Below are 25,802 nucleotides of genomic sequence, written 5' to 3' on the forward strand. Positions count from 1 at the left end.
CCCACAGTAAGACTGGTACATGATTGTTCTTAGCAGCACTATTCACAATAGCCAAAAAGTAGATACAACCCATATATCCCATCAGTCTCTGAATGGGTAAACAAAATGTGCTATGTCCATACAATGGAATATTATATGGCAATAAAAAGGAATGGATTACTAGGCCACCTAGGTGGCTCCGTCGGTTAAGCTTCCCACTCTTGATTTCAGCTCAGTTCATGATCTCAAGGTCATGGGATTGGCTCTGCCTCTGCTGAGCACAGAGCCTGCTTGGGATTCTCTCTCTCCCTCTCCCTCCCCCGCAACACATGTGCACACTCAAAAAATAATCCAATCAAGAAATGGGCAGAAGACATGAACATTTTTCCAAAGAAGACATCCAAATGGCCAAAAGACACATGAAAAAGTGCTCAACCTCACTCGGCATCAGGGAAATCCAAATCAAAACCTCAATGAGATACCACCTCACACCAGTCACAATGGCTAAAATTAACAAGTCAGGAAATGACAGATGTTGGCAGGGATGCGGAGAAAGGGGAACCCTTCTACACTGTTGGTGGGAATGCAAGCTGGTGCAGCAACTCTGGAAAACAGTATGGAGGCTCCTCAAAAAGTTGAAAATAGAGCTACCATTCGACACAGCAATTGCACTACTGGGTATTTACCCCAAAGATAAAAATGTAGTGATCCAAAGGGGTACATGCACCCCGATGTTTATAGCAGCAATGTCCACAATAGCCAAACTGTGGAAAGAGCCAAGATGTCCATCGACAGATGAATGGATAAAGAAGATGTGCTGTATATACACAATGGAGTATTATGCAGCCATCAAAAAAACTCAAAATCTTGCCATTGCAACAATGTGGATGGAAATAGAGGGTATTATGCTAAGCGAAATAAGTCAAAGACATGTATCATATGATCTCACTAATATGAGGAATTCTTAATCTCAGGAAACAAACTGAGTGTTGCTGGAGTGGTGGGGGTGGGAGGGATGGGGTGGCTGGGTGATAGACACTGGGGAGGGTATGTGCTATGGTGAGCACTGTGAATTGTGTAAGACTGTTGAATCACAGACCTGTACCTCTGAAACAAATAATACATTATATGTTAAAAAAAAAAAAAAAAGATAGTAGGAAGGGAAAAATGAAGGGGGGGAAATCGGAGGGGGAGAAGAACCATGAGAGATTATGGACTCTGAGAGACAAACTGAGGGTTCTAGAGGGGAGGGGGATGGGGGAATGGGTTAGCCTGCTGATGGGTATTAAAGAGGGCACGTTCTGCATGGAGCACTGGGTGTTATACTCAACAATGAATCATGGAACACTACATCAAAAACTAATGATGCAATGTATGGTGATTAACATGACATAAAAAATTAATTAGGGGCGCCTGGGTGGCTCAGTTGGTTAGGCGGCTGCCTTCGACTAGGTCATGGTCCCGGGGTCCTGGGATCGAGTCCCCCATCGGGCTCCCTACTCGGCGGGGAGTCTTCTTCTCCCTCTCCCTCTGCCTGCCTCTGCCCCTGCTTGTACTCTCTGTCTCTGTGTCAAATAAAAATAAATAAAATCTTTAAGAAAAAAAAAATTAATTAATTAAAAAAATTTAAAAATAAAAAAATTTTTTAAAAAGGAAAAAAGAAAATAAAGAAACGGATTACTGATACATGCCATGACCTGGATGAACCTCAAAAATATTACGCCAGATACAAAAGACTATATATTTTATGATACCATTTATAGAATATGTCCAGAAACAGCAAATCTATAGAGACAGCGTTATTAGTGGTTCCCCAGAGCTCAGATGGGAGGAAGGACAGATGCAAATGGGCATAAGGGAGCTTTTTGGAATGACAGAATATTCTAAAGTTAAATGGAAGTAACGATCATACAATAAACGTTTACCAAAAATAATGTAACTGTATACTAACAATAACTAGATTTTATGGTATATAAATTTTATCTCAATGAAGTTGTTAAAAAACTGTAAGACTAGCGGCGCCTGGGTGGCTCAGTCGTTAAGTGGCTGCCTCCAGCTCAGGTCATGTTCCCAGGGTCCTGGGATCAAGCCCCGCATCGGGCTCCCTGCTCAGAGGGAAGCCTGCTTCTCCCTCTCCCACTCCCCCTGCTTGTGTTCCCTCTCTTGCTGTCTCTCTCTCTGTCAAATAAATAAATAAAATCCTTAAAAAAAACAAAAACAAAACTGTAAGACTATATTTCTAAAATATCAGTGTCATAAAAGACAAAGAAAGGTTACTGAAATGATCTATATTAAGGGAAATTAAATAGACATGACATGTAAATGCACTACTGAAACCTGGACTGGATCGTTTTCTGGAGAGTAAAAAAAAGATATTATTGCGTCTACTGACAAAATTATAATATGATAAATAGATATTAGATAAAATTACCGTATCAAAGTTAAATTTACTGAGGTTGTTAACTACTCTGGTTATATGAGATTACTATCCTTCTTAGAAAACCTTTTAACAAACATACACATATGAACATATGCACACACATATATACATATACATAAATATATATACATATACATTGAGGGGGGAAGGAGAAGGGAGAACATGCATATAAGATAGCACACAAATATAAAATATTAATAGGTGATGTTATTATGTCATTTTACTTTTTTTAATGATTTTTGGGTTTTTTTTTAAAGATTTTATTTATTTATTTGACAGAGAGAGCACAAGTAGGCAGAGCAGTAGGCAGAGGGAGAGGGAGAAGCAGGCTCCCCACTGAGCAAAGAGCCTGATGCAGGGCTTGATCCCAGGACCCTGGGATCATGACCTGAGCCAAAGGCAGAAACTTAACCAACCTAGCCACCCAGGTGCCCCTAAAGATTTTTTTTTTTTTTTAAGATTTTGTTTATTTATTTGACAGAGAGAGACACAGTGAGAGAGGGAACACAAGCAGGGGGAGTGGGAGAGGGAGAAGCAGGCTTCCCGCTGAGCAGGAGCGGGGCTCGATCCCAGGACCCTGGAATCATGACCTGAGCCAAAGGCAGACAGTTAATGACTGAGCCACTCAGGCGCCCCTAAAGATTTTATTTTTATGTAATCAGTACACCCAACATGGGGCTCAAACTCACAACCCCAAGATCAAGAGTTGCATGCTTTGGGGCACCTGGGTGGCTCAGTCGTTAAGCGTCTGCCTTCGGCTCAGGTCATGATCCCCGGGTCCTGGGATCGAGCCCCGCATCGGGCTCCCTGCTCAGTGGGAAGCCTGCTTCTCCCTCTCCCACTCCCCCTGCTTGTGTTCCCTCTCTAGCTGTCTCTCTCTCTGTGTCAATAAATAAATTTAAAAAGAAAATCTTAAAAAAAAAAAAAAGTTGCATGCTTTACCGACTGAGACAACCAGGTGCCCCTGATGCCATTTTATAATAACATATATGCCATATATTTTTCCACATATGTGTGTATGTAGAGGATATAAAGGTGTCCTTTGTACTATTTTTATTTTTGCAAATTTTCTGTAATTTTGAAGTAATTTCCAAATGTCAAGTCAAAAACATACAGGATGAAGCTTACTTCTGAAAATGGCAGCAGACTGAATTAGTCACAAGAATCCCCTGCAGAAAACAATGATAAAACTGGATAAAATACAATAAATAATTACTTCAAGCCACTGGAAAACACCCAGAAGTGACTAGAAGCTGGCTGGAGTAAAGAGTTCACACTAAAAAAACTGCAATAAAAAGGGAGGGGTAAGAATTTTCTTGCTACAAAGCACTCCCAACACACACAACTACAGCAGTGGAGAAATACCACAGCCTTATGAGCTCAAGGTGCCACGGGTTAGGATTCAGAGATGGAACAGAAGCTCCAAATACGTGTTAAGAATAGAAGGAAATGGGGCGCCTGGCTGGCTCAATCGGTGGAGCACATGACTCTTAGTCCTGGGGTTGTAAGTTCGAGCCCCGTGTTGAATGTGGAGATTACTTAAAAATAAAATCTTAAAAAAAAGAGAATAGAAGGAAATGTACAGTGTCAAATCCTTGTATTAGAAAAGAAGGAAGCCTGAAAAGTAACAATGTTAAGCATCCATCTTAAAAACTTGGGAAAGAAATACTAAAATAAGCCCAAAGTAAGAATAGAAAGGAAATACTAAATAGAAGTTCAAACATAATAAATATAATAGACATGATGAACAAAGCAAAAAAAAAAAAGGCAAAATAAACAGATGAAACAGTTGTCTCCAAAGAACATACACAGGACAAATTATGGAATTAATTAAACCATTCAGCAAGGCTGCTGGTATATGCTCATTATGATCAAATGAATTTGAGTTCTGCATTTTAACAAAAAATTATAAAAATTTAGTTTTTAAAAACATAACTCTCAAAAAAAAAGTAACTCTCAAAACAACAAAAAAAATAAGCCTATGTATAAATTTAAAGAAAGATGTATATTTACATTATAAATTATAAAATCTTGCAAGAGGTAGTGATAAGGATGTATTAATAAATAAGTGAAAGAAGACACCACACTAAGAGAAAGACTTAATATTCTAAAAGATGTCAATTCTCTCTAAATTAATGAGTATATTAATATATGTATATGATTGAATATATAAATTCAATGCAACTACAACAAAATCCTGACAGGAGACTTTATGAAATCTGACAAGCTGATAATAAAAGCCCACTGGGCTGAAGCTACAGAGACAAGAATAAGACAGGAAGACTTACCCTACCAGACACTAAGACTTATTACAAAGCTATAGGAAATTGAAACAGTGTGATATTGGCGTAGGCATAACAGATACAGCAGTGGAATAAAAGAGAGCTCAGACATATCCTGATCCAGGCATATACAGGCATATACTGAAATTCAAAATACGAGAGGTGGCATTAAAAATTGGGGAAAATGATGAATTATTCAATGAACGGGGCCCAGTCTGATGGTGACGTATTTAGAAATCTATAAAAATAGACCCGTATCTCTCAACACACACAAAATCAATTCCAGACAGATTAAAGACCTAAGTCGTAAAAAGCAAAAATATTTTTTAATTTAAAGAAGAAAATCTAAATAATGTCTTTATGATCTTGACAGAGAGAAGGAATTCTTAAATCAGACAGACACACATACAGACAACACAAAAAAATCTGACAAATCCAAACACATTAAAATTTATGAAATTATTATTAAAGGCCATTAAAACATTGGGTAAATTTCATAACACTCTTGAAATGAAAGTAACGGGAAACAGATCAGAGGTTGCCAGAGGTTAAGGGTGGAGGGAGGGTAGCATGAAGGAGTTTCTTTCTAGTGGTAGAACATTCTGTATCCTTACTGTGGTAGCACTTACATCAATCTATGTAAGTGACAAAATTTCACAGTACTATGCAACAACAACAAAAGAGTACATGTAAAAACTGATGAAATCTGAATCTGATTAAGGTCTGTAGTGGATTTAATAGTATTGTACCAATGTCAACTTCCTGGTTTTGAAATTGGAGAAAGCTGGGTAAAGAATAGATGGGAACTTGCTGTATTATTTTTACAAACTGAGACTTAAATTATTTCAAAATTAAACAACTTTTTATTTTTTAAAAGATTTATTTGAGAGATAGTGACAGAGATATCGAGAGAGAGCAGGGTGGGGAGGAGGGGGAGAAGCAGGCTCCCCGCTGAGCAGGGAGCCCAACATGGGGCTCAATCCCAGTACCCTGAGATCATGACCTGAGCCAAAGGCAGACACTTAGCCACCTGAGCCACCCAGGCACCCCTAAACAGCTTTTTATAAAGCAGGTAGGCAGTCCACAGATTGGAAGAAGATGGACATAATACATTTAATGGACAAAGGAATCATTTCCAGGATTTATTTAAATACTTCTACAAATGAACAAGTAAAAGAAAAGCAGGCTAGAGATCTGAACAGGAAATTCGCAGAAGAGGTAACATCAATGCTAATCAACCTAGGAACATAGGAAAAGATGCTCAAACTCAATGCTAATTAAATTAAAACTGGTGTGAGAAGCCATTTCATACCCAAAGGATGGTCAGAAACATAACTCTTTGTTATGGCAGCCTTGCAAACTAATGAAATAACTGTTGAGAGCAATTTGGCATTACCTAGGCAGGATGAACAAGTGCACACTCTTTGATTCAGCTACTCTACTCCTACGCATCTATCTTAGAGAAACAAGGGCTTATATGCCCAAGGACACATGTATTAGAATGTTTATAGTTGGGTGCCTGGGTGGCTCAGTTGGTTAAGCAACTGCCTTCGGCTCAGGTCATGATCCTGGAGTCCCGGGATCGAGTCCCGCATCGGGCTCCCTGCTTGGCGGGGAGCCTGCTTCTCCCTCTGACCCTCCTCCCTCTCATGCTGTCTCTCATTCTCTCTCTCTCAAATAAATAAATAAAATCTTTAAAAAAAAAAAAAAAGAATGTTTATAGTTACAATTTTTTTAAGATTTTGTTTATTTCAGAGAGAGAGAGTGCACACGAGCAGGGGAAGGGGCAGAGAGAGAGGGAGAAGCAGACTCCCTGCTGAGCAGGGAGCCTGACACGGGGCTCGTTCCCAGGACCCTGGGATCATGACCTGAGCCGAAGGCAGACGTTTAACCGACCAAGCCACCCGGCGGCCCTATAGTGCATTCCTTAATAGCCAGAATTGGTAAAAACATAGACGTCCAACAAAATAAAATGGATAAATGAATTGTAATTATGCATATAATACAATAAATACTATATAGTAATGAAAATGAATGAACCAGAACAACATATATCAACATGGGTTAATCTTACAAACTCAGTGTCAGTGGAGAGAGCAAACTACGGGAGGATATACATAATATGATGACATTAATGAAAGTTTAAAAATGTCAAACAACACTGTAGATGGTTGAGGGATTCACATATATGAAGTAAAGCAAAAGGCCATGCATAAGATTTATAAATCCCTAATTTTGAAAAAACAGTTCCCTTTGGCCATGGTATGGGGAGGCAGGGGAAATAGGAACTTCAATTGTTTAGGTAATGCCTTATTTCTTAAGCTGGGACGTTGGCTCATGAGAGCATATTTTTTTATTATTCATAGCTTGCTGTAATCTTAATTACTAAGTAACACATTTTTTAAATTATGGGAATTGGAAAGGTAGAAATAATCAATTACACTTCACCTACGGGAAACTGAAAAGTATCTAAAGGGTGGCAGACTTAATGTCCATAGGATAGATGTAGTTTTTAAGATCAAGAGAAGAGAAAGAAGCCCATGAATGAGGGAAGACTGAACATGATGAAGAAGGCAAGCCAAGTAAAAGGAAGGGAGGCTTCCTGGTGGAGGAAAGAAACAAGGAAACCAAGAAAGCCCCGCCACCCCAACTGAAAATGATATTCTGGAAGGGAGGTCATGCCAGGCAGACTTACCAATGACCTAAGAGGCCTGAGAAGAGCTTCTTCCCCGTACCTGAGAGATGCCTCCTCCTTCCCTATCTTCCAAGCTGTGGATGGTCCCATCTACCTTGCGTCACACTCACCTGGACAGAGGCCCAGTGGATGTTGTTTCTCCTTTATCCAGGGCTCTTCCCCTTGCTCCAGCTGAGAAATGAGTTTTGGTTTGGAAAATGGAATTTCTGCTCATGGGGAAAAACAACAACAACAACAAGGAGATTCTTGGTTATGGGCTCAAGGGGCCATTTCTTAACTCAGAGCCAAAATGCATAGGGAAACCCAAAGGGCGATACAAAGGACCTATAACTGTGAACTCTCCTCAGAAGAGCTGAGTAAGTAAAGGTGACTCTGGTCAGGAAAACAGCATATTAACACTTAGTGAAGGAAAATCACCTAGGTTTCAAACAAGATAAAGCAAAAAGAGAGCCCCAGCCTTGAGAAAGAGGCGTGGAAATGCAGTGTTAAAGGCAACATGAGTAAATCTACATGTTTTCAATTCCACTAAATCCAGATTTCCCCTGAGGGAGGGGGGGGGATTATTGTTTCTAAGCCCAACCCTAGGACAAAGCTGCTTCCTGGGTAGCCTTTTCCTCGTGATATGTAGAAAATACTCTGTGGGGCAGATTTTAAGTGCTAAGGGAAACCATCCTTACCTAGTGAGACCAGGTGATTGTAGGTCTCCAGCATCACTTCCCTGTGCAGGGTCCTCTGAGCTGGGCTCAGCAACCTCCACTCCTCCTGGGTGAAGTCCACAGCCACATCCCTGAATGCCACGAATGCCTTTAACACAAAACACAGCACTGTTCATCCGGAGTGCGCCTTGCTCGCAGCTCAGGATAAGCAATCAAAAGGCTTCCCTGTGGGAGGTAGATATTTCTAAACCCTACTTTGGATTGTGAATGAAGGGTAGAATATGCCACTCCAATTTATGCCATTTTGGCATAAGGATTATTTTGGGCTGAAGGCATTGAGAAGAAGCAGACACAAGAAAAGTTCTCTGCTCTCCCCCTATCTGCCTAAGAGCAGAACCTAAATTTGTGAAAGTATCTCCGCTGCCGGCTCTACCGGGAAGAATAGGAAGTCAATCTCTGGAAACAACTCTAGACCCTTACCAGCCACGAGATGGCACCAAAGGAATCCACACAACAAACCTTACTAACTACCCCTTATCTTCCACCACAATTTGCTGTCCTCAAAACTCAAAATGCTTTTCCTTTGTCTTGTCGCTTCTCTAAAAAGTTATTGTTCTTTTGTTAAGATGCTGTATGCGCCCAAGTTCTAACCACCCCTTTGAGATACTCATCACTGAGGGCTCCCATGTGTATCTGTTAATAAACTTCTGTTTGCGGGGCGCCTGGGTGGCTCAGTCGGTTGAGCGACTGCCTTCGGCTCAGGTCATGATCCTGGAGTCCCGGGATCGAGTCCCGCATCGGGCTCCCTGCTCGGCGGGGAGTCTGCTTCTCCCTCTGACCCTCCTCCCTCTCAAGCTCTCTGTCTCTCATTCTCTCCGTCTCAAATAAATAAATAAAATCTTTAAAAAAATAAATAAATAAAATAAAAAAATAAACTTCTGTTTGCTTTTCTCTGTCTTTTGTTGGTCTAATTTATAAGGCCCCAGCCAATGAACCCAAAATAGGTAGAGGAAAAATCAATTTTTTTTTTCTTCTCCAAGGGTTCAAAGACACTTATTCTCCTTTCTCTATCCAGCCAGCATCATTTATGCACCCATTACTGTCAACATTCGAGGCTAGCTGCTACCGGGGATGAAAGCAAAACACAAGTCCCTTCACATTGGGAGCTTTAAATCTAGGCAGGGAGAAGAGGAAGACATCACACACACGAAGTTAAACAGTAAAAAAAAAAATCATCTGACTGAGCTTGAAGAGTATCAGAGACTACTTGGTCTAAGCATTTATGCTCTACCTACCTGAAGCCTCTGAGTCTCTGGGGGGTGAGTACCCACCAGTATGTATACTTTGTAGCAGGACCCGTTCCTCCCCCTTGCTCACACTCCAGCTGCCCTGATCCTGCCTGAAGAGTGCAAGTGTGTGGTTGGAAAGACTATGGACTCGAATCACACTGTCCCCAACTAGAGTACCCTTCAGCAAATTAGCTAACCTCTCGGCATTTCTGTTTCTACTGTGAACCAAGAAAACACAGTGTTTATCTCACAGGACTGTGCTGAGGATCAGAGAAGTTGGTACATGTAAGGATTCAAGACAAAGGACTGTTGCACATAGTGAGTGCTCAGGGAGGACTTCCCTAGCCGTTCTAGAATTCTTCCTTTTCACTCAGGTTCTTATTCCCCTCTGCTGCTTTAATGTACCCCCTTAACTCTAGATAATGCGTTACTCACTTTTATTTTCTGACTGCCTACTAGACTGAAAGTTCTATCTGCATTGTTCACTGCTATTGCCCTGGTGCCCAAAGCAGAGCCTGCAAACACTAAGCAGTCAAATATTTTTAGGTGACTGAATGTGCACTTACTATTATTATTCCCCTAACAAAGTTTCAAATGCCCTTCTGCTACCTAGAACGCTGTACTTCGGAGGGTGGGAATATAAATGGCCGTTGGATGAAGGTTTTGGTGAGGTGTCTTGGTGTGGAGGTGTGCAGAAACCAAGCCCCAAGGAGCCTAGGGATCCAGTTTGGGGATTTTTCCTAGCCCATCAGTTTTTTTGTCTTTTAAAAGAGAACATAATCTGGGACGCCTGGGTGGCTCAATCAGTTGAGTGTCCAGCTCTTGGTTTTGGCTCAGGTCATGATCTCAGGGTTGTGAGATCAGGCCCCACATCAAGCCCCACATCAGGCTCTGTGCTTGGCGGGGAGTCTACTTGGGATTCTCTCTCTCTCCCTCTGCCCCTCCTCCCTCTCTCTAAAATAAATAATCTTTTTTTTTTTTAAGATTTTAAAAGAGGACACACTCTGCAGTCCATAGATAGGGTCATTTTGAGCCATACACTATATTTTCTTTATATCCCTTATATGTTGGATGATTTCACATGAAAATATCAACTTATGAGTCCTGTTGAAAAAATCCATAATCTGACCACTCTGGGCTTTGCATTGCTGCAGGGCCACAGATGGCTGAAGGTGACCCACACTAGGGGTCCATTAGCCCACCCATATTATTGGCAGATTGCTGCAACTCCTACCTTACTTGTTTCATTTAGCTCCCTGCCTGGTCCCTTTGGTGATGTGATTTTGCATCCCTTCTCAGAATACCATCCCCCTTAAGGGATGACACTGTGTCTCCCAAACTAATTCTATGCTGTGCCCTCTCAGGGGACGCTCCCCTAAATTTCCTGTTCTCTATCAGCACAACTGTTCTGCACTGGCTGTGGAACGGCCTTAAAACAGGACCCCCCTGCCTGCCCCCCCACCTTTGGTAATAGCTATCCCAGAAGCCAGCCCTCCATCAAAGTAATTAATTATAAATAAAGCACAGCCAGGATGAGTGAGAACTATGGTTCTTACCCCTCATCTCTAGCTGTACTTTAGAACTAACTGTGGTGTTTTAAATTATGGACTCCTGGGTCTCTCCACAAATGGATGAAATCAGACTCTCTGGGGATAGGGCTTTTATACTTTTAAAGGCTCCTAAGTATAGTCACGGTTTAAAATCAGTAGGTCAGAGGAATGTCAAGAGGGAGAGGTCACTGTAGGATAGAGAGATCACAGCAGGTTTTATGAGAAGAAGGTATGATCTTGGTCATAAAGGGCAGGCAGGATTTTGAAGGATTAAGGAGAAATAACAGGGGTGGGCCCTCCAGATAAGACATCTGAGATGGGAGGAAATAAGGAATGAAAAGAGAGCAGGCAGGTCATAGCAGACTACAGAGGGTTCGAAAGGCCAAAGGAATATAAAATCCTATCCTCTACTGTGCATTGAAGGTAATATATGAGTAATACCCTTGATGAGTACACGAGTGTACACGATGAATAGATGAGTGTACATGTGGATAGACAGGTGATAACGCACGTGTAGCAAAATATTCATTGTTGAATCTAGGTGGTGGGTATGTGAGTCAATGTTAAGGTATATTTTTTTCTGTAGATTTGAAACTTTTCATAATTAAATATTGAAAAGACTATTCATTCATTCAGATATCTGCCTAGCCCCTGTGGTGATTTTGGTTTTTAAAATCCCTTCTTAGAATGAACACACACACACACACGCGTGCACACAAATACCTAGAAAATCTCTGACAAAGAAGCTACACTGCAGACCAACCTACGTTCTTTCAACAAGTTTAACACAACTGGTATTCCTACAGCCCTGGAAAAATTCATGGTTTCTTTGTCTGAGAGCCACACATGTAGGGGGGTACGGAAACACTAAATGGATGACTCTCCATGACCTATTCCAAACCTCTCTCACTGAGGAGCAACTCAGCCAGCAGGTGGTGGCACTAAATCCAACTCAAGGGGAGGCGTGACTGGCAAAAAAGTAACCTATCCCTTTGTCAGCTGAAGAATGGATTGGTAGCTGATGAGAACTGACAAGACACAGTAGCCTGCAGCTGGATCCTAGCAGAAGACTTCAACATTTTTAAGATGGAGTAATGCGGAGCCAATACTTTGCCTAAAGCTCATAAACACGGGCACAAATGACCCAACAGAGGCAGCGGAGTTCAGTGCACTGGTCTTAAGTGTGGGCCCTGAACCTACAGCAACAACATCCCTTAGGAACTTGTTAGAAATACAAATTCTCGGGGCGCCTGGGTGGCTCAGTCTTTGAGCGTCTGCCTTCGGCTCGGGTCATGATCCCGGGGTCCTGGGATCGAGCCCCCCATCAGGCTCCCTGCTCCGCGGGAAGCCTGCTTCTCCCTCTCCCACTCCCCCTGCTTGTGTTCCCTCTCTCGCTGTGTCTCTCTCTGTCAAATAAATGAATAAAATCTTAAAAAAAAAAAAAAAAAGAAAAAAAAGAAATACAAATTCTCAGGCCCTAGCCCAGAACCACTGAATCAGCATGCGGAGCCCAGCAATCTGTTTTAACAAGGTTTCTCAGTGATTCTGATTGACAGAAAAGTCTGAGAAATGCTCAGGGGCTAAAAGGACACCCTGGAGACAGACTGTGTTCAAATGAGAGCCCTCCTTCTCCCACAACTTGGCATCAGTAACTTGACATTTCTGTGTCTCAATTTTCTAAAAACGGGCACTTTAGGGTTGTTGTGAGACTCAAAGTTGCTAATAATCAACATCCTACGGCTGTGAGGGGAACTAGCCTGATGAGGCTGACGCTGTCAACAACATCAAGTGGAGGAATCACACAACCCCAGTCCCTGATAAGCTTATGAAGGGAGAGGACCAACCCCGAAGTGTGTCCTGGCTCTGGACTTTCTTTCATGTGGGCTCAGTTATTGTTTAGAACAGCCCAAGTGGGGTTTCCTGTTGCTTGCAGCCAAAAGGTATAATATCCTATCTTGTAACAATCCCCCGCCCCCTCCGCCATGAATCCTGCTTCTCTTTTTCTACCCTTTATGCATTTTCCTCCTATACTAACGCTAGGCTTGGCCATGGGACATGCTTTAGCCAACGGGACATCGGCAAACATGACGCAAGCAAAGGTGTGGAAGGCATTTGGGTTTGAGGCTGGCCTTGGTTCTTTCTGTGCAGTCGACCTTGAGGCTGCTATGTAAATAAATGGAGCTTGCCTGCTGACGAGGCCACACAGAGAACCAAGAACGGAGGTACCTCAGCCAACCAGCCTGTCAACCACCAGCCATGTAAGGCCATCCAGCTCCAGCTGAGCAGCCAGCGGACTACAGCCACATGCGTAAGCCCCGGTAAATCAAGAGAAGAACCACTCTGCTGTGCCAAGCCTACCTGCTGACCCACAGATTGTGAACGAATAAATGATTGTGTTTTAAGCCGAACTGGCAGATAGAAATGAAGTGCCATCACAATTACCCAAAACACGTGGCATTAGCTGTGGGAACAGGAACGGCGGAGGTTATCAGCACCAGTGGGAAAAGTAGTAGACAAACTGTTAGTGGGGGCTAAGAAAGTGGTTAAGGAAACCACTAGGGCAGCCTGAGAAAGGCCATGCCTTTTACGTGCTGGCAACACTGTCGCCTGTACTCAACTTGGAAAACAGAAAAAAATACCGAATGATTTCAGATCTGGCTAACGAGATCTCCAGGAACCCTGTTAAAGGCTTCAGTTGGATGCCTCTAGCCACATACGAGAACTTATAGAAAGAGAAAAGCTAAGGCGCCTGGGTGGCTCAGTTGGTTGAGTGTGTCTGCCCTCGGCTCAGGTCATGATCCCAGAGTCCTGGGATGGAGTCCCGCATCAGGCTCCCTCTACCCTTCCCCCTTGCTCATGATCTCTCTCTCACTCACTCTCTCCCAAATAAATAAATTTTTTTTTTTTTAAAAAAGAGAAGAGCTAAAGAAGCAACTGAGCAGTTTGTAAGCATCATTTAGGGGAAGTAGAGACACATGCGAAAAAAAAACCTTAACCAACTAGCTTGTTACTGTCGTGCATGGATGGTCATCCCGCCCCAGTCAAACTGCCAGCAGATTGCAGCGACATGAGCAAGCCCAGGTGAAACCTCCCAAACACCCATCTATGCCTGGCTCAAAATGTTGATCTCAAACTGTATGCTAATAAATTACTTTGTTTTAAGTCAATAAGCTTTGGGATGGTTTGTTATACAGCAAGGGCTAACTGATACACTGATAAAGGAATGTCATGTTAGATGAAAAATACTTTACAACTAATATCATCCTTGACTTGCTATGATGCTCATGCTGACAGAAACGCCTTAGGTTTGGAGGCACCTGGGTGGGCTCAGTTGGTTAAGCGGCTGCCTTCGGCTCAGGTCATGATCCCAGGTAGAGCCCCACAGCCGGGCTCCTTGCTCAGCAGGGAGCCTGCTTCTCCCTCTGCCTGCTCTGCCTGCCGCTCCCCCTGCTTGTGCTCACGCTCTCTCTCTGACAAATAAATAAAAATTAAAAAAAAAAAAGAAACTCCTTAGATTTGGCAAGCATTAGAGTCAGTCCTCCCATCTTTCTCTCACTCCCGAGCCTGAAATCATTACATGGAAAAGAGGATAGATTCCTCTGAATGACTCAAACAGTTATTTTTCTTCCTTCCTCCAGCCAACCTCCTAAAAAATGAATTAATCTAAGTTAAAGGTGTATATGAGATGACTCCACTGTGTTGGTAATAAACACACTTTCAGAATTAATAATCAGAACATGTCAGAAACAGGACAACACATTTGAAATGAGGAGTGTCCTGGGGTGCCTGCGTGGCTCAGTTGGTTAAGCGTCCAACTCTTGGTTTCGGCTCAGGTCATGATCTCAGGGTCATGAGATGGAGCCCCTAGTTCAGCTCCACACTCAGCAGGGAGTCTGCTTGAAGATTCTCTCCCTCTGCTCCTCCCCCTTCACGCTCTCTCTCTCTCCAATAAATAAATCTGAAATGAGGAGTGTTCTGAATACCTAAGACACTGTTGTGAGCCACTGAAGGAGGACTTCTGAACAGAAAAGTGATATTACTGTAATGTTTGGGGAAAATGAGGATGACAGAAACACGCTGCGTAGCAAAGGACCATATCAACATGTAGAAACCAACCAGGACACTATTGTAAACATTCACGTGAGAAAAGAAAAAGATCTGCACTGGCAGGTCTACCCTGGGGATGTAAAACTGTACAGTATAAGAATAAAAACAAAACAAGAAAACTGCAAAACATAAAGCAGACATCATGATGGAAGAAGGGGGCCTCAAAACAGAAGAAATAATCAAAACAATCAAATGTTTTAGAACAGGCAGAGTTCCAAAGCTCCAACTGGTGTGAGTCCCCACTGCTTTGAAATGGCCATTTCAACTCACCTTATCATATTTTTGTTGTGAGAATAAATACAAACCTATAAAAGAATTTCATGCACAAAATTGATCACAGAAGCAAAATTTACAATAATTAAAATATTGGGACTAAGTTAAATGGTCCCCCAAATTGGAAGGGACCCTCTTGTACTGTTGGTGGGAATGCAAGCTGGTGCAACCACTGTGGAAGATAGTATGGAGCAAAAAGTTAAAAATAGGGGCGCCTGGGTGGCTCAGTCAGTTAAGAGTCTACCTTCAGCTCAGGTCATGATCCCAGGGTCCTGGGATTGAGCCCCACACTGGGCTCCCTGCTCGGTGGGGAGTCTGCTTCTCCCTCTGCCTCTCCCCCCACTCCTGCTCTCTCTCAAATTAAAAAAAAAAAAAAGTTAAAAATAGAACTACCCTATGATCCAGTAATCACACTACTGGAACATTTAGCCAACAATACAAAAACACCAATTCAAAGGGTATTTAGCCAACAATACAAAAACACCAATTCAAAGGGATACATACACTCCTATGTTTATAGCAGCATTACTTACAATAGCCAAATTATGGAAGCAGCCCAAGTGTCCATCAATAGATGAATGGATAAAGAAGATGTGATATATATATAATGAAATATTATTCAGCCATAAAAAAGAATGAAATGCTGCCATTTGCAACAACATGAATAGAGCTAGGGAGTATAATGCTAAGCAAAGTAAGTCAATCAGGGAAAGATAAATACTATATGATTTCACTCATATTTGGAAATTAAGAAACAAAACAAATGAGCAAAAGAGAAAAGAGAGAGCGACAAACCAAGAGAGAGACTCTTAACTATAGAGAACAAACTGATGATTACCAGAGGGGAGGTGTGGGGGCAGGGAATGGGTGAAATAGGTGATGGGGATTGAAGAGATTAAGGAGTGCAGTTGTGATGAGCCCTGGGTGATGTATGGAAGTGTTGAATCTCTATATTGCACACCTGAAATTAATACAACACTGTATGTTAACTATACTGCAATTAAAAAAATAATAAAAATGATCCCCCCAAAGTGGAAAGTAGTGGATGGGTTCATCCATTTGATGCGCTATTATAGAAATCACTTCCAGTGGGTTAAGTGTTGGCTGTTTCTGCACCTATAAAATATGGGTCTGGGTAGATACACTGGCACTATTTTTAATATACTGATCGTATCATTAAGCTCTGTCAAAATGTGTCTGAGTTTGTGTGTGTGTGTGTGTGTGTGTGTAAAATGAAACAAAATCCCAATGGTAACAGAATCCCAAAATAAGATGGAAGACCCATAAGGTGCAGGCTGTGTCTTTACACATTACTGATTGTCATCCATCAAGTATTCTGCGCACAGCAGACAGTCAGCAAATTTGTTCAATGGAGTCAGTGAAAAAAATGCTAAGGATTAGTAATATCATGCGCCTGCCAGCCCATCCCATTTGTTACAAATTTTACTTTATTCTCTCAGGCAAAGGTCCCTGCCAGTGACCTAATATAGAACTGTATATTTGTTTAAACTGGTTTGTATAATTCAGATGTCATGCATATCAGAGTACCTGGATAGTCTACCCAAACCCCCTGAAATATGTAGTTAATTATATGCCCCAAATAACATACCAACACAAACAACAGAAACTCCTTTGTTACTTAGTTCTTTCAAATTAATTTATTTAAGGCTGTGGTTCCTCTATGCACTCAACATTTCCTATGTGTCAGGTACTCCCCTAGGCACAGAGGTTTCATCTTAAATGACTTCTCCATTCAAATGCTTGTACCCTTGGATCAGTTCTTCCAATACTTTTTTTTTTTAAGTATTAGGGGCAGGGAAAAATCAGCTCACACAAATGTCTGGCTTTTCCCAGAAAATCAGAATGCTTTCCTATTAACATTATGAGTAGTGAAGAAAATACACACAAAATATTCAATGTTACCTTAGGAAATGTTCTGAATTAGATTCATTATGCATTCTTGGTACTAACACTTTCAAATGAATGAAATATAAATGAGAAACACAGAACTCTCAAAGTTGTTCTGATAACATCCAGGAAACTGTAAATCTCTACCATAGAGGGCCAGGATTAAGAATAAATCAAGGTCTCCAGAAAAAAAAAAGAAAGAAAGAAAGAATAAACTGAGGTCTCATTTTCTGCTTAAATTTTCCTCTCATTTTTTTTTTTTTAAATAAGGATAGTCAAGGCAGATCTGAAATAACCAAGTTAATGCATATCAAAAATGATAGTAAACCAGCCTGGCAACTTTGTTGGCACTCAATAACTGTTAATCACATTCAATTAAGTCAAGGTCATCATAGCCACCATTCATAGGGGTTAGAAAGTTTCCCCTTTAAGTCCCTATACATCCATGTCATTGATTTCCTTATATCAAATTCCCTCTCAAAATCCTTCAAAACCTAGCTTATTCAAAGACAAAATCTACACTCCTCAGTCTGGCACTCAACTTAGCCACCCAGACTAAGAGGTAGAAAATGAAAATCCTTCAGGGACCAGGTAGGTAATATAAATGAGAGAGGTAGGCAAAATGTTAGCTAGTCAATGGTTTCAACCTGAGTTTGGAAGATACTGTGGAAAGTGCAGCAAATAAACTCTGCGGGACAATGTTCAGTGTGAATTCCCTGACACCACAGTGCAATTTATTTTCAGAGAGGCAGGCAATCCAGAATTTTTGGTGAAATCTCCCCAACGGCCTGATGATGAAAATGCTCTCAGCATAAAATTCAGGTCAGACCATCAAGCTCCCCACGTGTCTGTATCTTCACCAGCACATAGTTAAAAATCAATCTTAAATAATTCCACTGGCCACTACAATCTTCCCACACTGTGGCAAGGGCAGTGTGCCCAGCCTCAGGCTAACCATGCTTCCTGCTCTCTTCCCTGCTCTGCCAACTCTCCAACTTACCAAACCCTCAGGGGCATTTCAGACAGCCCTACTTCTTCTGGAAGCCCTCCCTAACCACTTCAGGTCATAAGCATCTCTGTCGTCCCTGTCCTGCATCCTTACCACTGGACAGTCAAGCCTGGATGTTCCTGTATTTTTACTTAAACTGTTCCATGTGTGTTGTTCACAACTGACCACTTCGCGGGTGACAGGTATGGATGGAGCAGAAAGGAACGCTGAAGGAGGGGACTCCATGTAAGATGAGCCGCCACTCCTCCAGGAACAGGCGTGAACTTTGCCCAATACCAACAAGGCAGCCTGCAGCGCAAGAAAAAGGAACAGATCCATCCTGGTGGCAGCCAATATGGAATTTGATGAAAATTCTCACCTCTTTTTTGGCTTTCAGGAGCCCCGTGGCCATTTTCCTGGTCTCCTGAATGCTGTCCTTGGAGAAGGGCAAAGTCTCAGAGATAGACCTGGGGATGTGAAAAGAAACGAGAGCGTGCCTAGATGGAAAAGCCCCTCCCTCTCCAGCAGTCAAGACGGGGTCGGCTCCGGAGCCCCACACCTGGGGGTTCAGTGTCACAGAAATCACCAGCACAACCCAATTCCCATCCAGAGCCCTGGGAAAAGGGTTCAAAGTGACCGAGCACCGTCAAATTCAGCCCTAAGCTCTGGCCACGGAGTGGAGCCCATGTCCCCCTACAAAGGAGTAAGTGTCTCTAACTCTCTGGGCTGGAATGAAAAAGATAATGGCCTGGAATGCCTATGGAAGAAGGCCCGAGTTCAGAGGCAGCCTGTACCCCCACGAGTAAAACAGGGACAAGTAGAGGGACGCGCTGACTGGACAAGGCAACGACTACAGGGCACTCACGTGACGCAGGGTGCACGTTGCCGATCCTGAGGCTGAGGCTCGGGCACCAAGTACAAAAGCGTGGGAACGACCGAATACGGAGGCCTACCCCGCCGCCAACCAGCGAGTGGGCGGGACCCACCAGCCGGAAGTGCTCCGGCTACGTAAACTCCGCCGCAAGGAGAGCGCCAGGGACAGCGGAAGTGGCCGCGCGGGCGTCTGGAGAGTGTAGTCTTTGGGGTGGAGAGGTCTGGGCGAGCAGGCTTCGCCAACGGCAGGGTGACTCTGACATCTGCACCTCTCGTGCAACGAAGCTTAGGAGCTCATGTTAAGATGCCCAGACCGCAAGGTGCACATGTTTCTTCTCCGAGGGCCAATGAGATCTCGCGGACCACGAGAGAGTCGCAGAAATGCCCGAAGATTCGAGAAAATGTGGTCCTGGCGCCCCGCCGGTGTTACTGAGGCGGGTGGACAGACTGTGCGCGCTGACCTTCAGCGGCACGGGTGAGCTGGGGTAACCCACGCCAAGGCTCCGCCCTGTGTGCCCTTCCAGGAGCAGAAACCAGGGTCCGGATTGGGGCGAGTGGGCGCAGCTCAGGGCAAAGACCTTGGGGAACGAAGCAGTGGAGTGACGCTCTGTTGGGACTCCGGGATAGGAGCGACACCGGCCTTGGTGCGCCAGTCCGCGCAGGGAACGCCAAGGCTATTTTCTAGGAGAGCGGGATCGGCTTGGGCTAACTCCCGGGATATTGGTGGATGGCTCTAGTCCTGTGTCCCTGGGATATTGGTGGGTGGGGAGGCGGGACTTGAGACCAAGAGCAAAAAGGCCCCCTGGTGGTAGAAGTAGTAGTGTGGTGAGGAACCGTGGCTTGATCCAGAAATCCCTGGGGTTTTTATTGGAAGCTAGGTGCACTTAGGGGAAATTTACCAGAGTTGTGGTTGGGAGGTGGGGGGATGGGGTGTGAAGAGGAAGCAGAACTTGACAGTTTTGTTCATAATGAATTTTTTTGCATTAATTTTGATTTTCAAAGATACCACCTTAAAATACTTATCTTGATTACTGAGTTTTTATGGTGCCCCCTTATATTTTGCCCCCAGAGTCCCGGCTGTAGGGAAAGGCATGAATAGATCTTACACTATATGAACTTCATTGGCACCTATTGGCCTGTAGTCTTGATAGGAAGTGAGGGCTTGGCTTCTGGGCATTAAGTAGCCAGAAAGAGGCCTTTGGGAGCTTACCCTGAATTGCTGAATTGTGAGTTCTTTTCTTTCCTGACTTCCTTAATATCCACAATTCCCTGATAACTGAACCTTCCAAAGCCCCACCCACCAGGCACCTCCAAGACCTATCATGATGCAAATATTCAGAGACTACTCTTGAATCTTCACATCCCACTCCAGAATCTCTTCCAATATCCCTTTACCTGGAGAAGTAAAAAAACAAAGTTTGTGTGTTAGTTTCAGCCTACCCCATTGGATGGTGTTCAGGAAGGATCAGCCTAGTGCCCTATTCCTGTCCTGCTGGCACAGCTCACAAAGGGTTTCATATCCATTAATGTGGAGTGCTTGTTAACAGAACTCAGTAAGAACCAAAATCAGGCATGGGGCTATGAAGAGCACACATGAAATGGAAGGACTGAAAGCTTTAGAGAAGGGATTGGGGTGCAGGGGGTGGGAGGTGGGATCCTGAGATAATCCAGATCCCTATGTGTAGACATGTTTACACAGTCAGTGAAGAGAGACCCAAGCTGATAGGTTACCTATTAATAAGTCAAACAGTATAACAGCAGGTCAGGTGATGATGTGACTCTGCGAACTTACTCCCCTTTCTTTCCTTCAGGGAAGGAAAAGGGGCTGGAGGTTGAATCAATCACTAGTTCATGCCTGTGTAGTGAAGCCTCCATAAAAAAACAAAAAGATGGGAGTTTGGAGAGCTTCCAGATTGATGAAGACTCGGGGAGAGTGGTGCACTCAGCATGAAAGCTCTGTGACCCTTCCCCATACCTTGCCCTATGCATCTCTTCCATGTGGCTGTTCCTGTATTATCCTTCCATAATAAAATGGTAATCTGGTAAGTAAAATATTTCTCTAAATTCTGTGACAATTTAGCCTGAAAGTAATCTATGACTTAGAAATTAAGGCAGAAAACAAAGGACCTAGTAATCACATTTCAGGTCAGAAAACTAACATAAAAGTAGGATATGAGATAGGGAAGAAATAATCAGATGAGGGTGGGGGGTGGGGCACTTATGGGGATGCAGGAGGCAGGAAGAAGTGCAGTTTGTGCATAAAATCATTACAGAGAGACAGTCTTTGGGGAGGTGTGTGCACAAGGATCGTGGCTAGATTGGAAGATGACAGATGCCCCTGAAAGGTATATTCAGGGGTTGACACTGAATAAAAAACAAGAGAAAGTCAAGTGTAGAGCCTTTCCCATCTTGTGCACAGATGGGAGGAGAGCATGAATAACATCAGCAGGTGATGGGCAAATGGGGAGTAGACAAATGGGGAGTAAATAAGCACAGCAAACAGCCCCTCAAGAGGGAGATGAGGAAAATGAGCACAATCCTGTCCTCAGAAAGACACACAGCAGTTAAATCTCATGCGGAAACTCGTCAGGTTCAAGGGTAAGAGATGGCTGCCCACACCTCTGCTATGTCACCTGCAGCCACAGGGTGGTGGGCAACACCTTCTTGCTCCAAAAGAGTTGGCCACAGAAGGCAGAGCAGATCCCACACTGAAGCTCCAGAAGGGAGGAGGTTCCACAGTGAGAGAAAAAACACAAAGTAAACATAGTATCTGTTTATTTTTATTTTTAAACATTTATTTTTTATTTTTATTTATGTATTTAACAGAGAGCGAGAGAGCACAAGCAGGCAGAGCAGCAGACAGAGGGAGAGGGAGAAGCAGGCTCTCCGCCAAGCAGGGAGCCCGATGCAGGGCTCGATCCCAGGCCCTGGGATCATGACCTGAGCCGAAGGCAGCCACTCAACCGACTGAGCCACCCAGGTGCCCCTGTTTATTTTTATAATAAAATATTTCATATACATTCAAGTAGAGATGGGTACAGTGACAGAAAATAAGGTCGAGGAATCAGGTAAGACCCCACAGAGATGTAATGACGGATAAATAAATGATATATAAGGGCGTTTATCCACATATGCAGACTTCATATGTTCACGTAAATACTTACATTTGTGCATCATTCAGTAGAGAGGTTTACACAGACTGCACTCACACTGTGAAGTCAACAGGAGATGAAGTAAAAACAAAGCAGTTATCGAGTATCAGTCTTTTCTTTTTTAAAGATGTTATTTATTTATTTGACAGAGAGACACAGCAGGAGAGGGAACACAAGCAGGGGGAGTGGGAGACGGAGAAGCAGGCCTCCCGCTGAGCAGGGAGCCCGATGCGGGGCTCGATCCCAGGATCGATCCCAGGATCCTGGGATCATGACCTGAGCTGAAGGCAGACGCCCAACGCCTGAGCCACCCAGGTGCCCCGAGTATCAGTCTATCTTGTGAGACACACACAAACACAGCTCCTCGCCTCCCTTCTGAACACCGCCACTGCCTTCAGCAGTAGGTGGCAATTCCAGCCTCGGCCACTTCTCTCACAGTGTCACAGACATGGAAGCACATACCACAGAACTCACTAGAAACAAAAGCCAGAAAGTGCAGAGGCTGTGGAAGACAGACTTCAAGTAGGAGGGATTATTAAGTCCAGGAGAGGGATTCCGAGAGGATCCAGACGCCCGCACAAAGTGCAGGCAGTGAGCAGCCCCAGGTGTCTGTGACTAAGTTAGCATGAACTCAAACATCGTCTGATACAATGCTTCTCAAAAGCTGCTACAACAAGGACGCCTGGGTGGCTCAGATGGTTAAGCGTCTGCCTTCAGCTCAGGTCATGATCCCAGGGTCCTGGGATCGAGTCGTGCATCGGGCTCCCTGCTCAGCAGGGAGCCTGCTTCTCCCTCTGCCTCTGCCCCTCACCCCTGCTCATGCTCTCTCTCTCTCTGTATCTGTGTCTCAAATGAATAAATAAAATCTTAAAAAAAAAAAACAAAAAACTGCTGCAACAGACCCGCCTGGGGGGCTTAGTAAACACAGATTGTTGGGCCTCCCCATGAGTTTCTAATTCAGTGCCTGTGTGGCACCTGATACATGCATCTCTATCATGTTTCCAGGTAGCCGTGATGCTGCTTGTCCAAGGAACACACTAGGCTCTCCTCTAACACCAGGTCAGGGGGAGGTCCTAAAGAGCAAGGCAGCAGCACAACGGACTTGAAGCCTGCCTGTAGGGGCTTCTCTGGAAACTCCTGCAACATAAAAACCTCCAAGATGATGCAAGAACATCGACAGCATCATGTCTACAAATAAAAGGTACCACTCAGGAAGTGCTCAGCCAGGTAGTGACAAGCCCAACCACTGGACCCACGTAAACCTTCCAGAAAACCTGGGACCCCGGCACTCTGAGAACCCCTACTTTCTACCCTCCCTCACTGAGACCTGACACCCTGTTTCCTGATAACATCCCATTATAGCACAGGAAGGAACGTCACTGATATGCCCATTTTTATGGACTTTCTTAGATAAAAATAACCACTCGAGTAGAAATTTTTTAAAAATAAATGTTTATTTTTCATATAAAAGAACACAAAATTTTACATCAGTTTAATGGAAACCCTAAAATACATAGAAAAGATATAAAAATAATTATAAAAATAGTCAACGAGGCAAAGCAATACTTAAGAGTGAGATCTTATATCCTAAAATACATATATAGCCATATATGCTATTTTAAAAATCAAGGCAGAAACAAAAGGGGTGCTACACACCTCTAAACTTATGCATTCCAGTTTAACTCTAAAATTAATCTGGAGATCTGTCATGAAAAAAATGGGGAAAGTGTCTAACTCAACTGATGGGACAAAGAAAATAATCATTAGTAAGAAATTGCAAATAAATACCCAACCAAGACAAAAAAGCATGGCACCTCCTATGGGGAAAGGCTGAAACGGGGGATAGAGGAAAAAACTGTGACCCTCAAAGGAAAATAAGAAGAAATCAGGAAGAAGGAGTCTCCGTTATCGGAAAAGGAACACAACAAACGGCGAGAGAGGAAAGAGGGAGGCAAAAGTCACCGACTCCAGGGGTGTGGAGGTCCACGAGAATGGAGGCAGGAAGAGAGGTGGAGTGTGTACATAAAATCATTCCCTAGAGCTGTGCTGACCGATGACGCAGCCACTCATCACATGTGGCTACTGAGCACTAGAAACATGGCTAGTTTGAACTGAGAAACGGTGTAGATATAAAATACACTCCAGGGGCACCTGGTGGCTCAGTCGGTTAAGCATCTGCCTTCCGCTCAGGTCGTGATCCCAGGGTCCTGGGATCGAGCCCTTCATCGGGCTCCTTGGATCAGCGGGGAGCCTGCTTCTCCCTCTCCCACTGCCCCTGCTTGTGTTCCCTCTCTCGCTGTGTCTCTCTGTGTCAAATAAATAAATAAAATCTTAAAAAAAAAAAAAAAAAAAACTATCCCAATCACAGACCGGCAAGCTGAAGAATTTTAAACTGTTAAGGGTCACTGTCTTGATTATCATCATGACATGAGATCAAAACCAAATCAGCACATGCCATATAGACTGGATGTCTCATCTGAAATAGATATATGCTGTGCATGGAGAAGCACTGAACTTATCCAGGGGGCAGCATGCCAGGAGGTGCCACACACGTATCTGGGTGTGCATCTGAATGGAGTGATCAAACTCTCATCCCCACAGCTCCGCTGTCCTTCACTAGCACTGCAGGGGTAGACCTGGGAGGGGAATCCACATCCTGGTGATACCATGGGGAGAGAGACACTTTGGGATTTTGCCCTGATTTCTAAGGGGTATCTTCTCTTCTCCCTCTGGGTTATATTTTCTTGCTGGCCACCTGTCTACCATTTTGCCACCCCAAGCTGTAGCCCAACTCATCTCCTCGGCCTTTCTCAGTGTGAATGTTGAAAGTTTAGTCTTCCCTCTTTAATCTCTACAAGATTTGCCCAAAATTCAGACCTAAAAGAATAAAAACAAGTTTGCTTGAGAAGGTTCAGCCTCCCCCTTCTTAGGGGAACCCTTAAGGAAACATCAGCCCAGTGTCTCCCCATCTCTGCTCAACAACTCCTTGTGACCTCTCCTTCAGGAGCAGAAGGCAAATTCTTAACCTAGGCCCACCTGCCTCCATGAACTGTAATACAGCACGGACACACAGAGAACAATAACTCAATATAATTTAACATAATACAAAGTCAGGAAGGGATGCCCATCATGAAATGTTTAAGCAATAAAGCTGCAGTGACGGGGAGGGACAGGAAATAGTACAGGACTCTAGGGATGGGCTGGGAGTGAGTCCCGAGAAACTCTACATCCTGGTAGAGGTAGGGTGCGGGCAATCAGACTCTGAAGAGAAAGGTAAGCCAAAATTCTATCTATGCAAACACACACAAGATCACATCAGATAGAATCAGGTAGGTTAGGAATGACAGAAAGCAAAGGAAACAATTGAAAATGTGAAGGTTTCTCCATAAATCATTAGGAGGGTAAATGCCAGACACACCTCCAGAATGTGTTTATAGTAGTATTTCTTCAATTAACAAGGCAAAGGTTGGAGCAGCAAGGAGAGATGGAGGCCAGGCACTTCCCCTGGATCATCAATGTGAACCTGGCAGCAAGCCACTCTGGATGCTACCATTTTCCCCATGACGAATCAAAGCCACAGTGAGGCTCACTGGTGGGTTCAAGGTCAGAG

At 43.6% G+C, this 25,802-nt stretch overlaps 2 protein-coding genes and 1 long non-coding RNA gene across 4 annotated transcripts in view; 1 reads left to right on the top strand and 2 right to left on the bottom strand.

Annotated features, from left to right (window-relative positions):
- ZNF527 (zinc finger protein 527) overlaps positions 1-8,200 on the bottom strand; it is a 66,122-nt gene extending 57,922 nt beyond the window's left edge. Inside the window, exons 1-2 of the mRNA XM_064581356.1 lie at positions 8,074-8,200; positions 7,507-7,567 (exon numbers count right to left, since the gene is read on the bottom strand). The gene's annotated coding sequence lies outside the window, so the exon portion shown is untranslated. The remainder of the gene's footprint in view (positions 1-7,506; positions 7,568-8,073) is intronic.
- LOC123855614 (zinc finger protein 875-like) overlaps positions 1-19,078 on the bottom strand; it is a 34,293-nt gene extending 15,215 nt beyond the window's left edge. For both annotated transcript variants that reach the window (XM_064581348.1, XM_064581347.1), the window contains exons 1-4: positions 19,033-19,078; positions 18,547-18,634; positions 8,074-8,200; positions 7,507-7,602 (exon numbers count right to left, since the gene is read on the bottom strand). In XM_064581348.1, coding sequence (XP_064437418.1) covers positions 7,507-7,602; positions 8,074-8,200; positions 18,547-18,579 — 256 coding nt within the window. In that variant the 5' untranslated portion in view covers positions 18,580-18,634; positions 19,033-19,078. The remainder of the gene's footprint in view (positions 1-7,506; positions 7,603-8,073; positions 8,201-18,546; positions 18,635-19,032) is intronic.
- A 141-nt stretch (positions 19,079-19,219) lies between these two features.
- On the top strand, positions 19,220-22,293 carry LOC135362856 (uncharacterized). Its single transcript, XR_010408230.1, has 3 exons — positions 19,220-19,515; positions 20,852-21,082; positions 21,867-22,293. It is a non-coding gene; the product is annotated as an uncharacterized LOC135362856 (long non-coding RNA).
- The last annotated feature ends 3,509 nt before the right edge of the window (positions 22,294-25,802 follow it).

This window comes from Mirounga angustirostris, unplaced genomic scaffold (genome assembly GCF_029215605.1).
Source record: "Mirounga angustirostris isolate CCGP_5_RB_7025 unplaced genomic scaffold, mMirAng1.0.hap1 SCAF_16, whole genome shotgun sequence".
Classification (NCBI taxonomy): Eukaryota; Metazoa; Chordata; class Mammalia; order Carnivora; family Phocidae; genus Mirounga; species Mirounga angustirostris.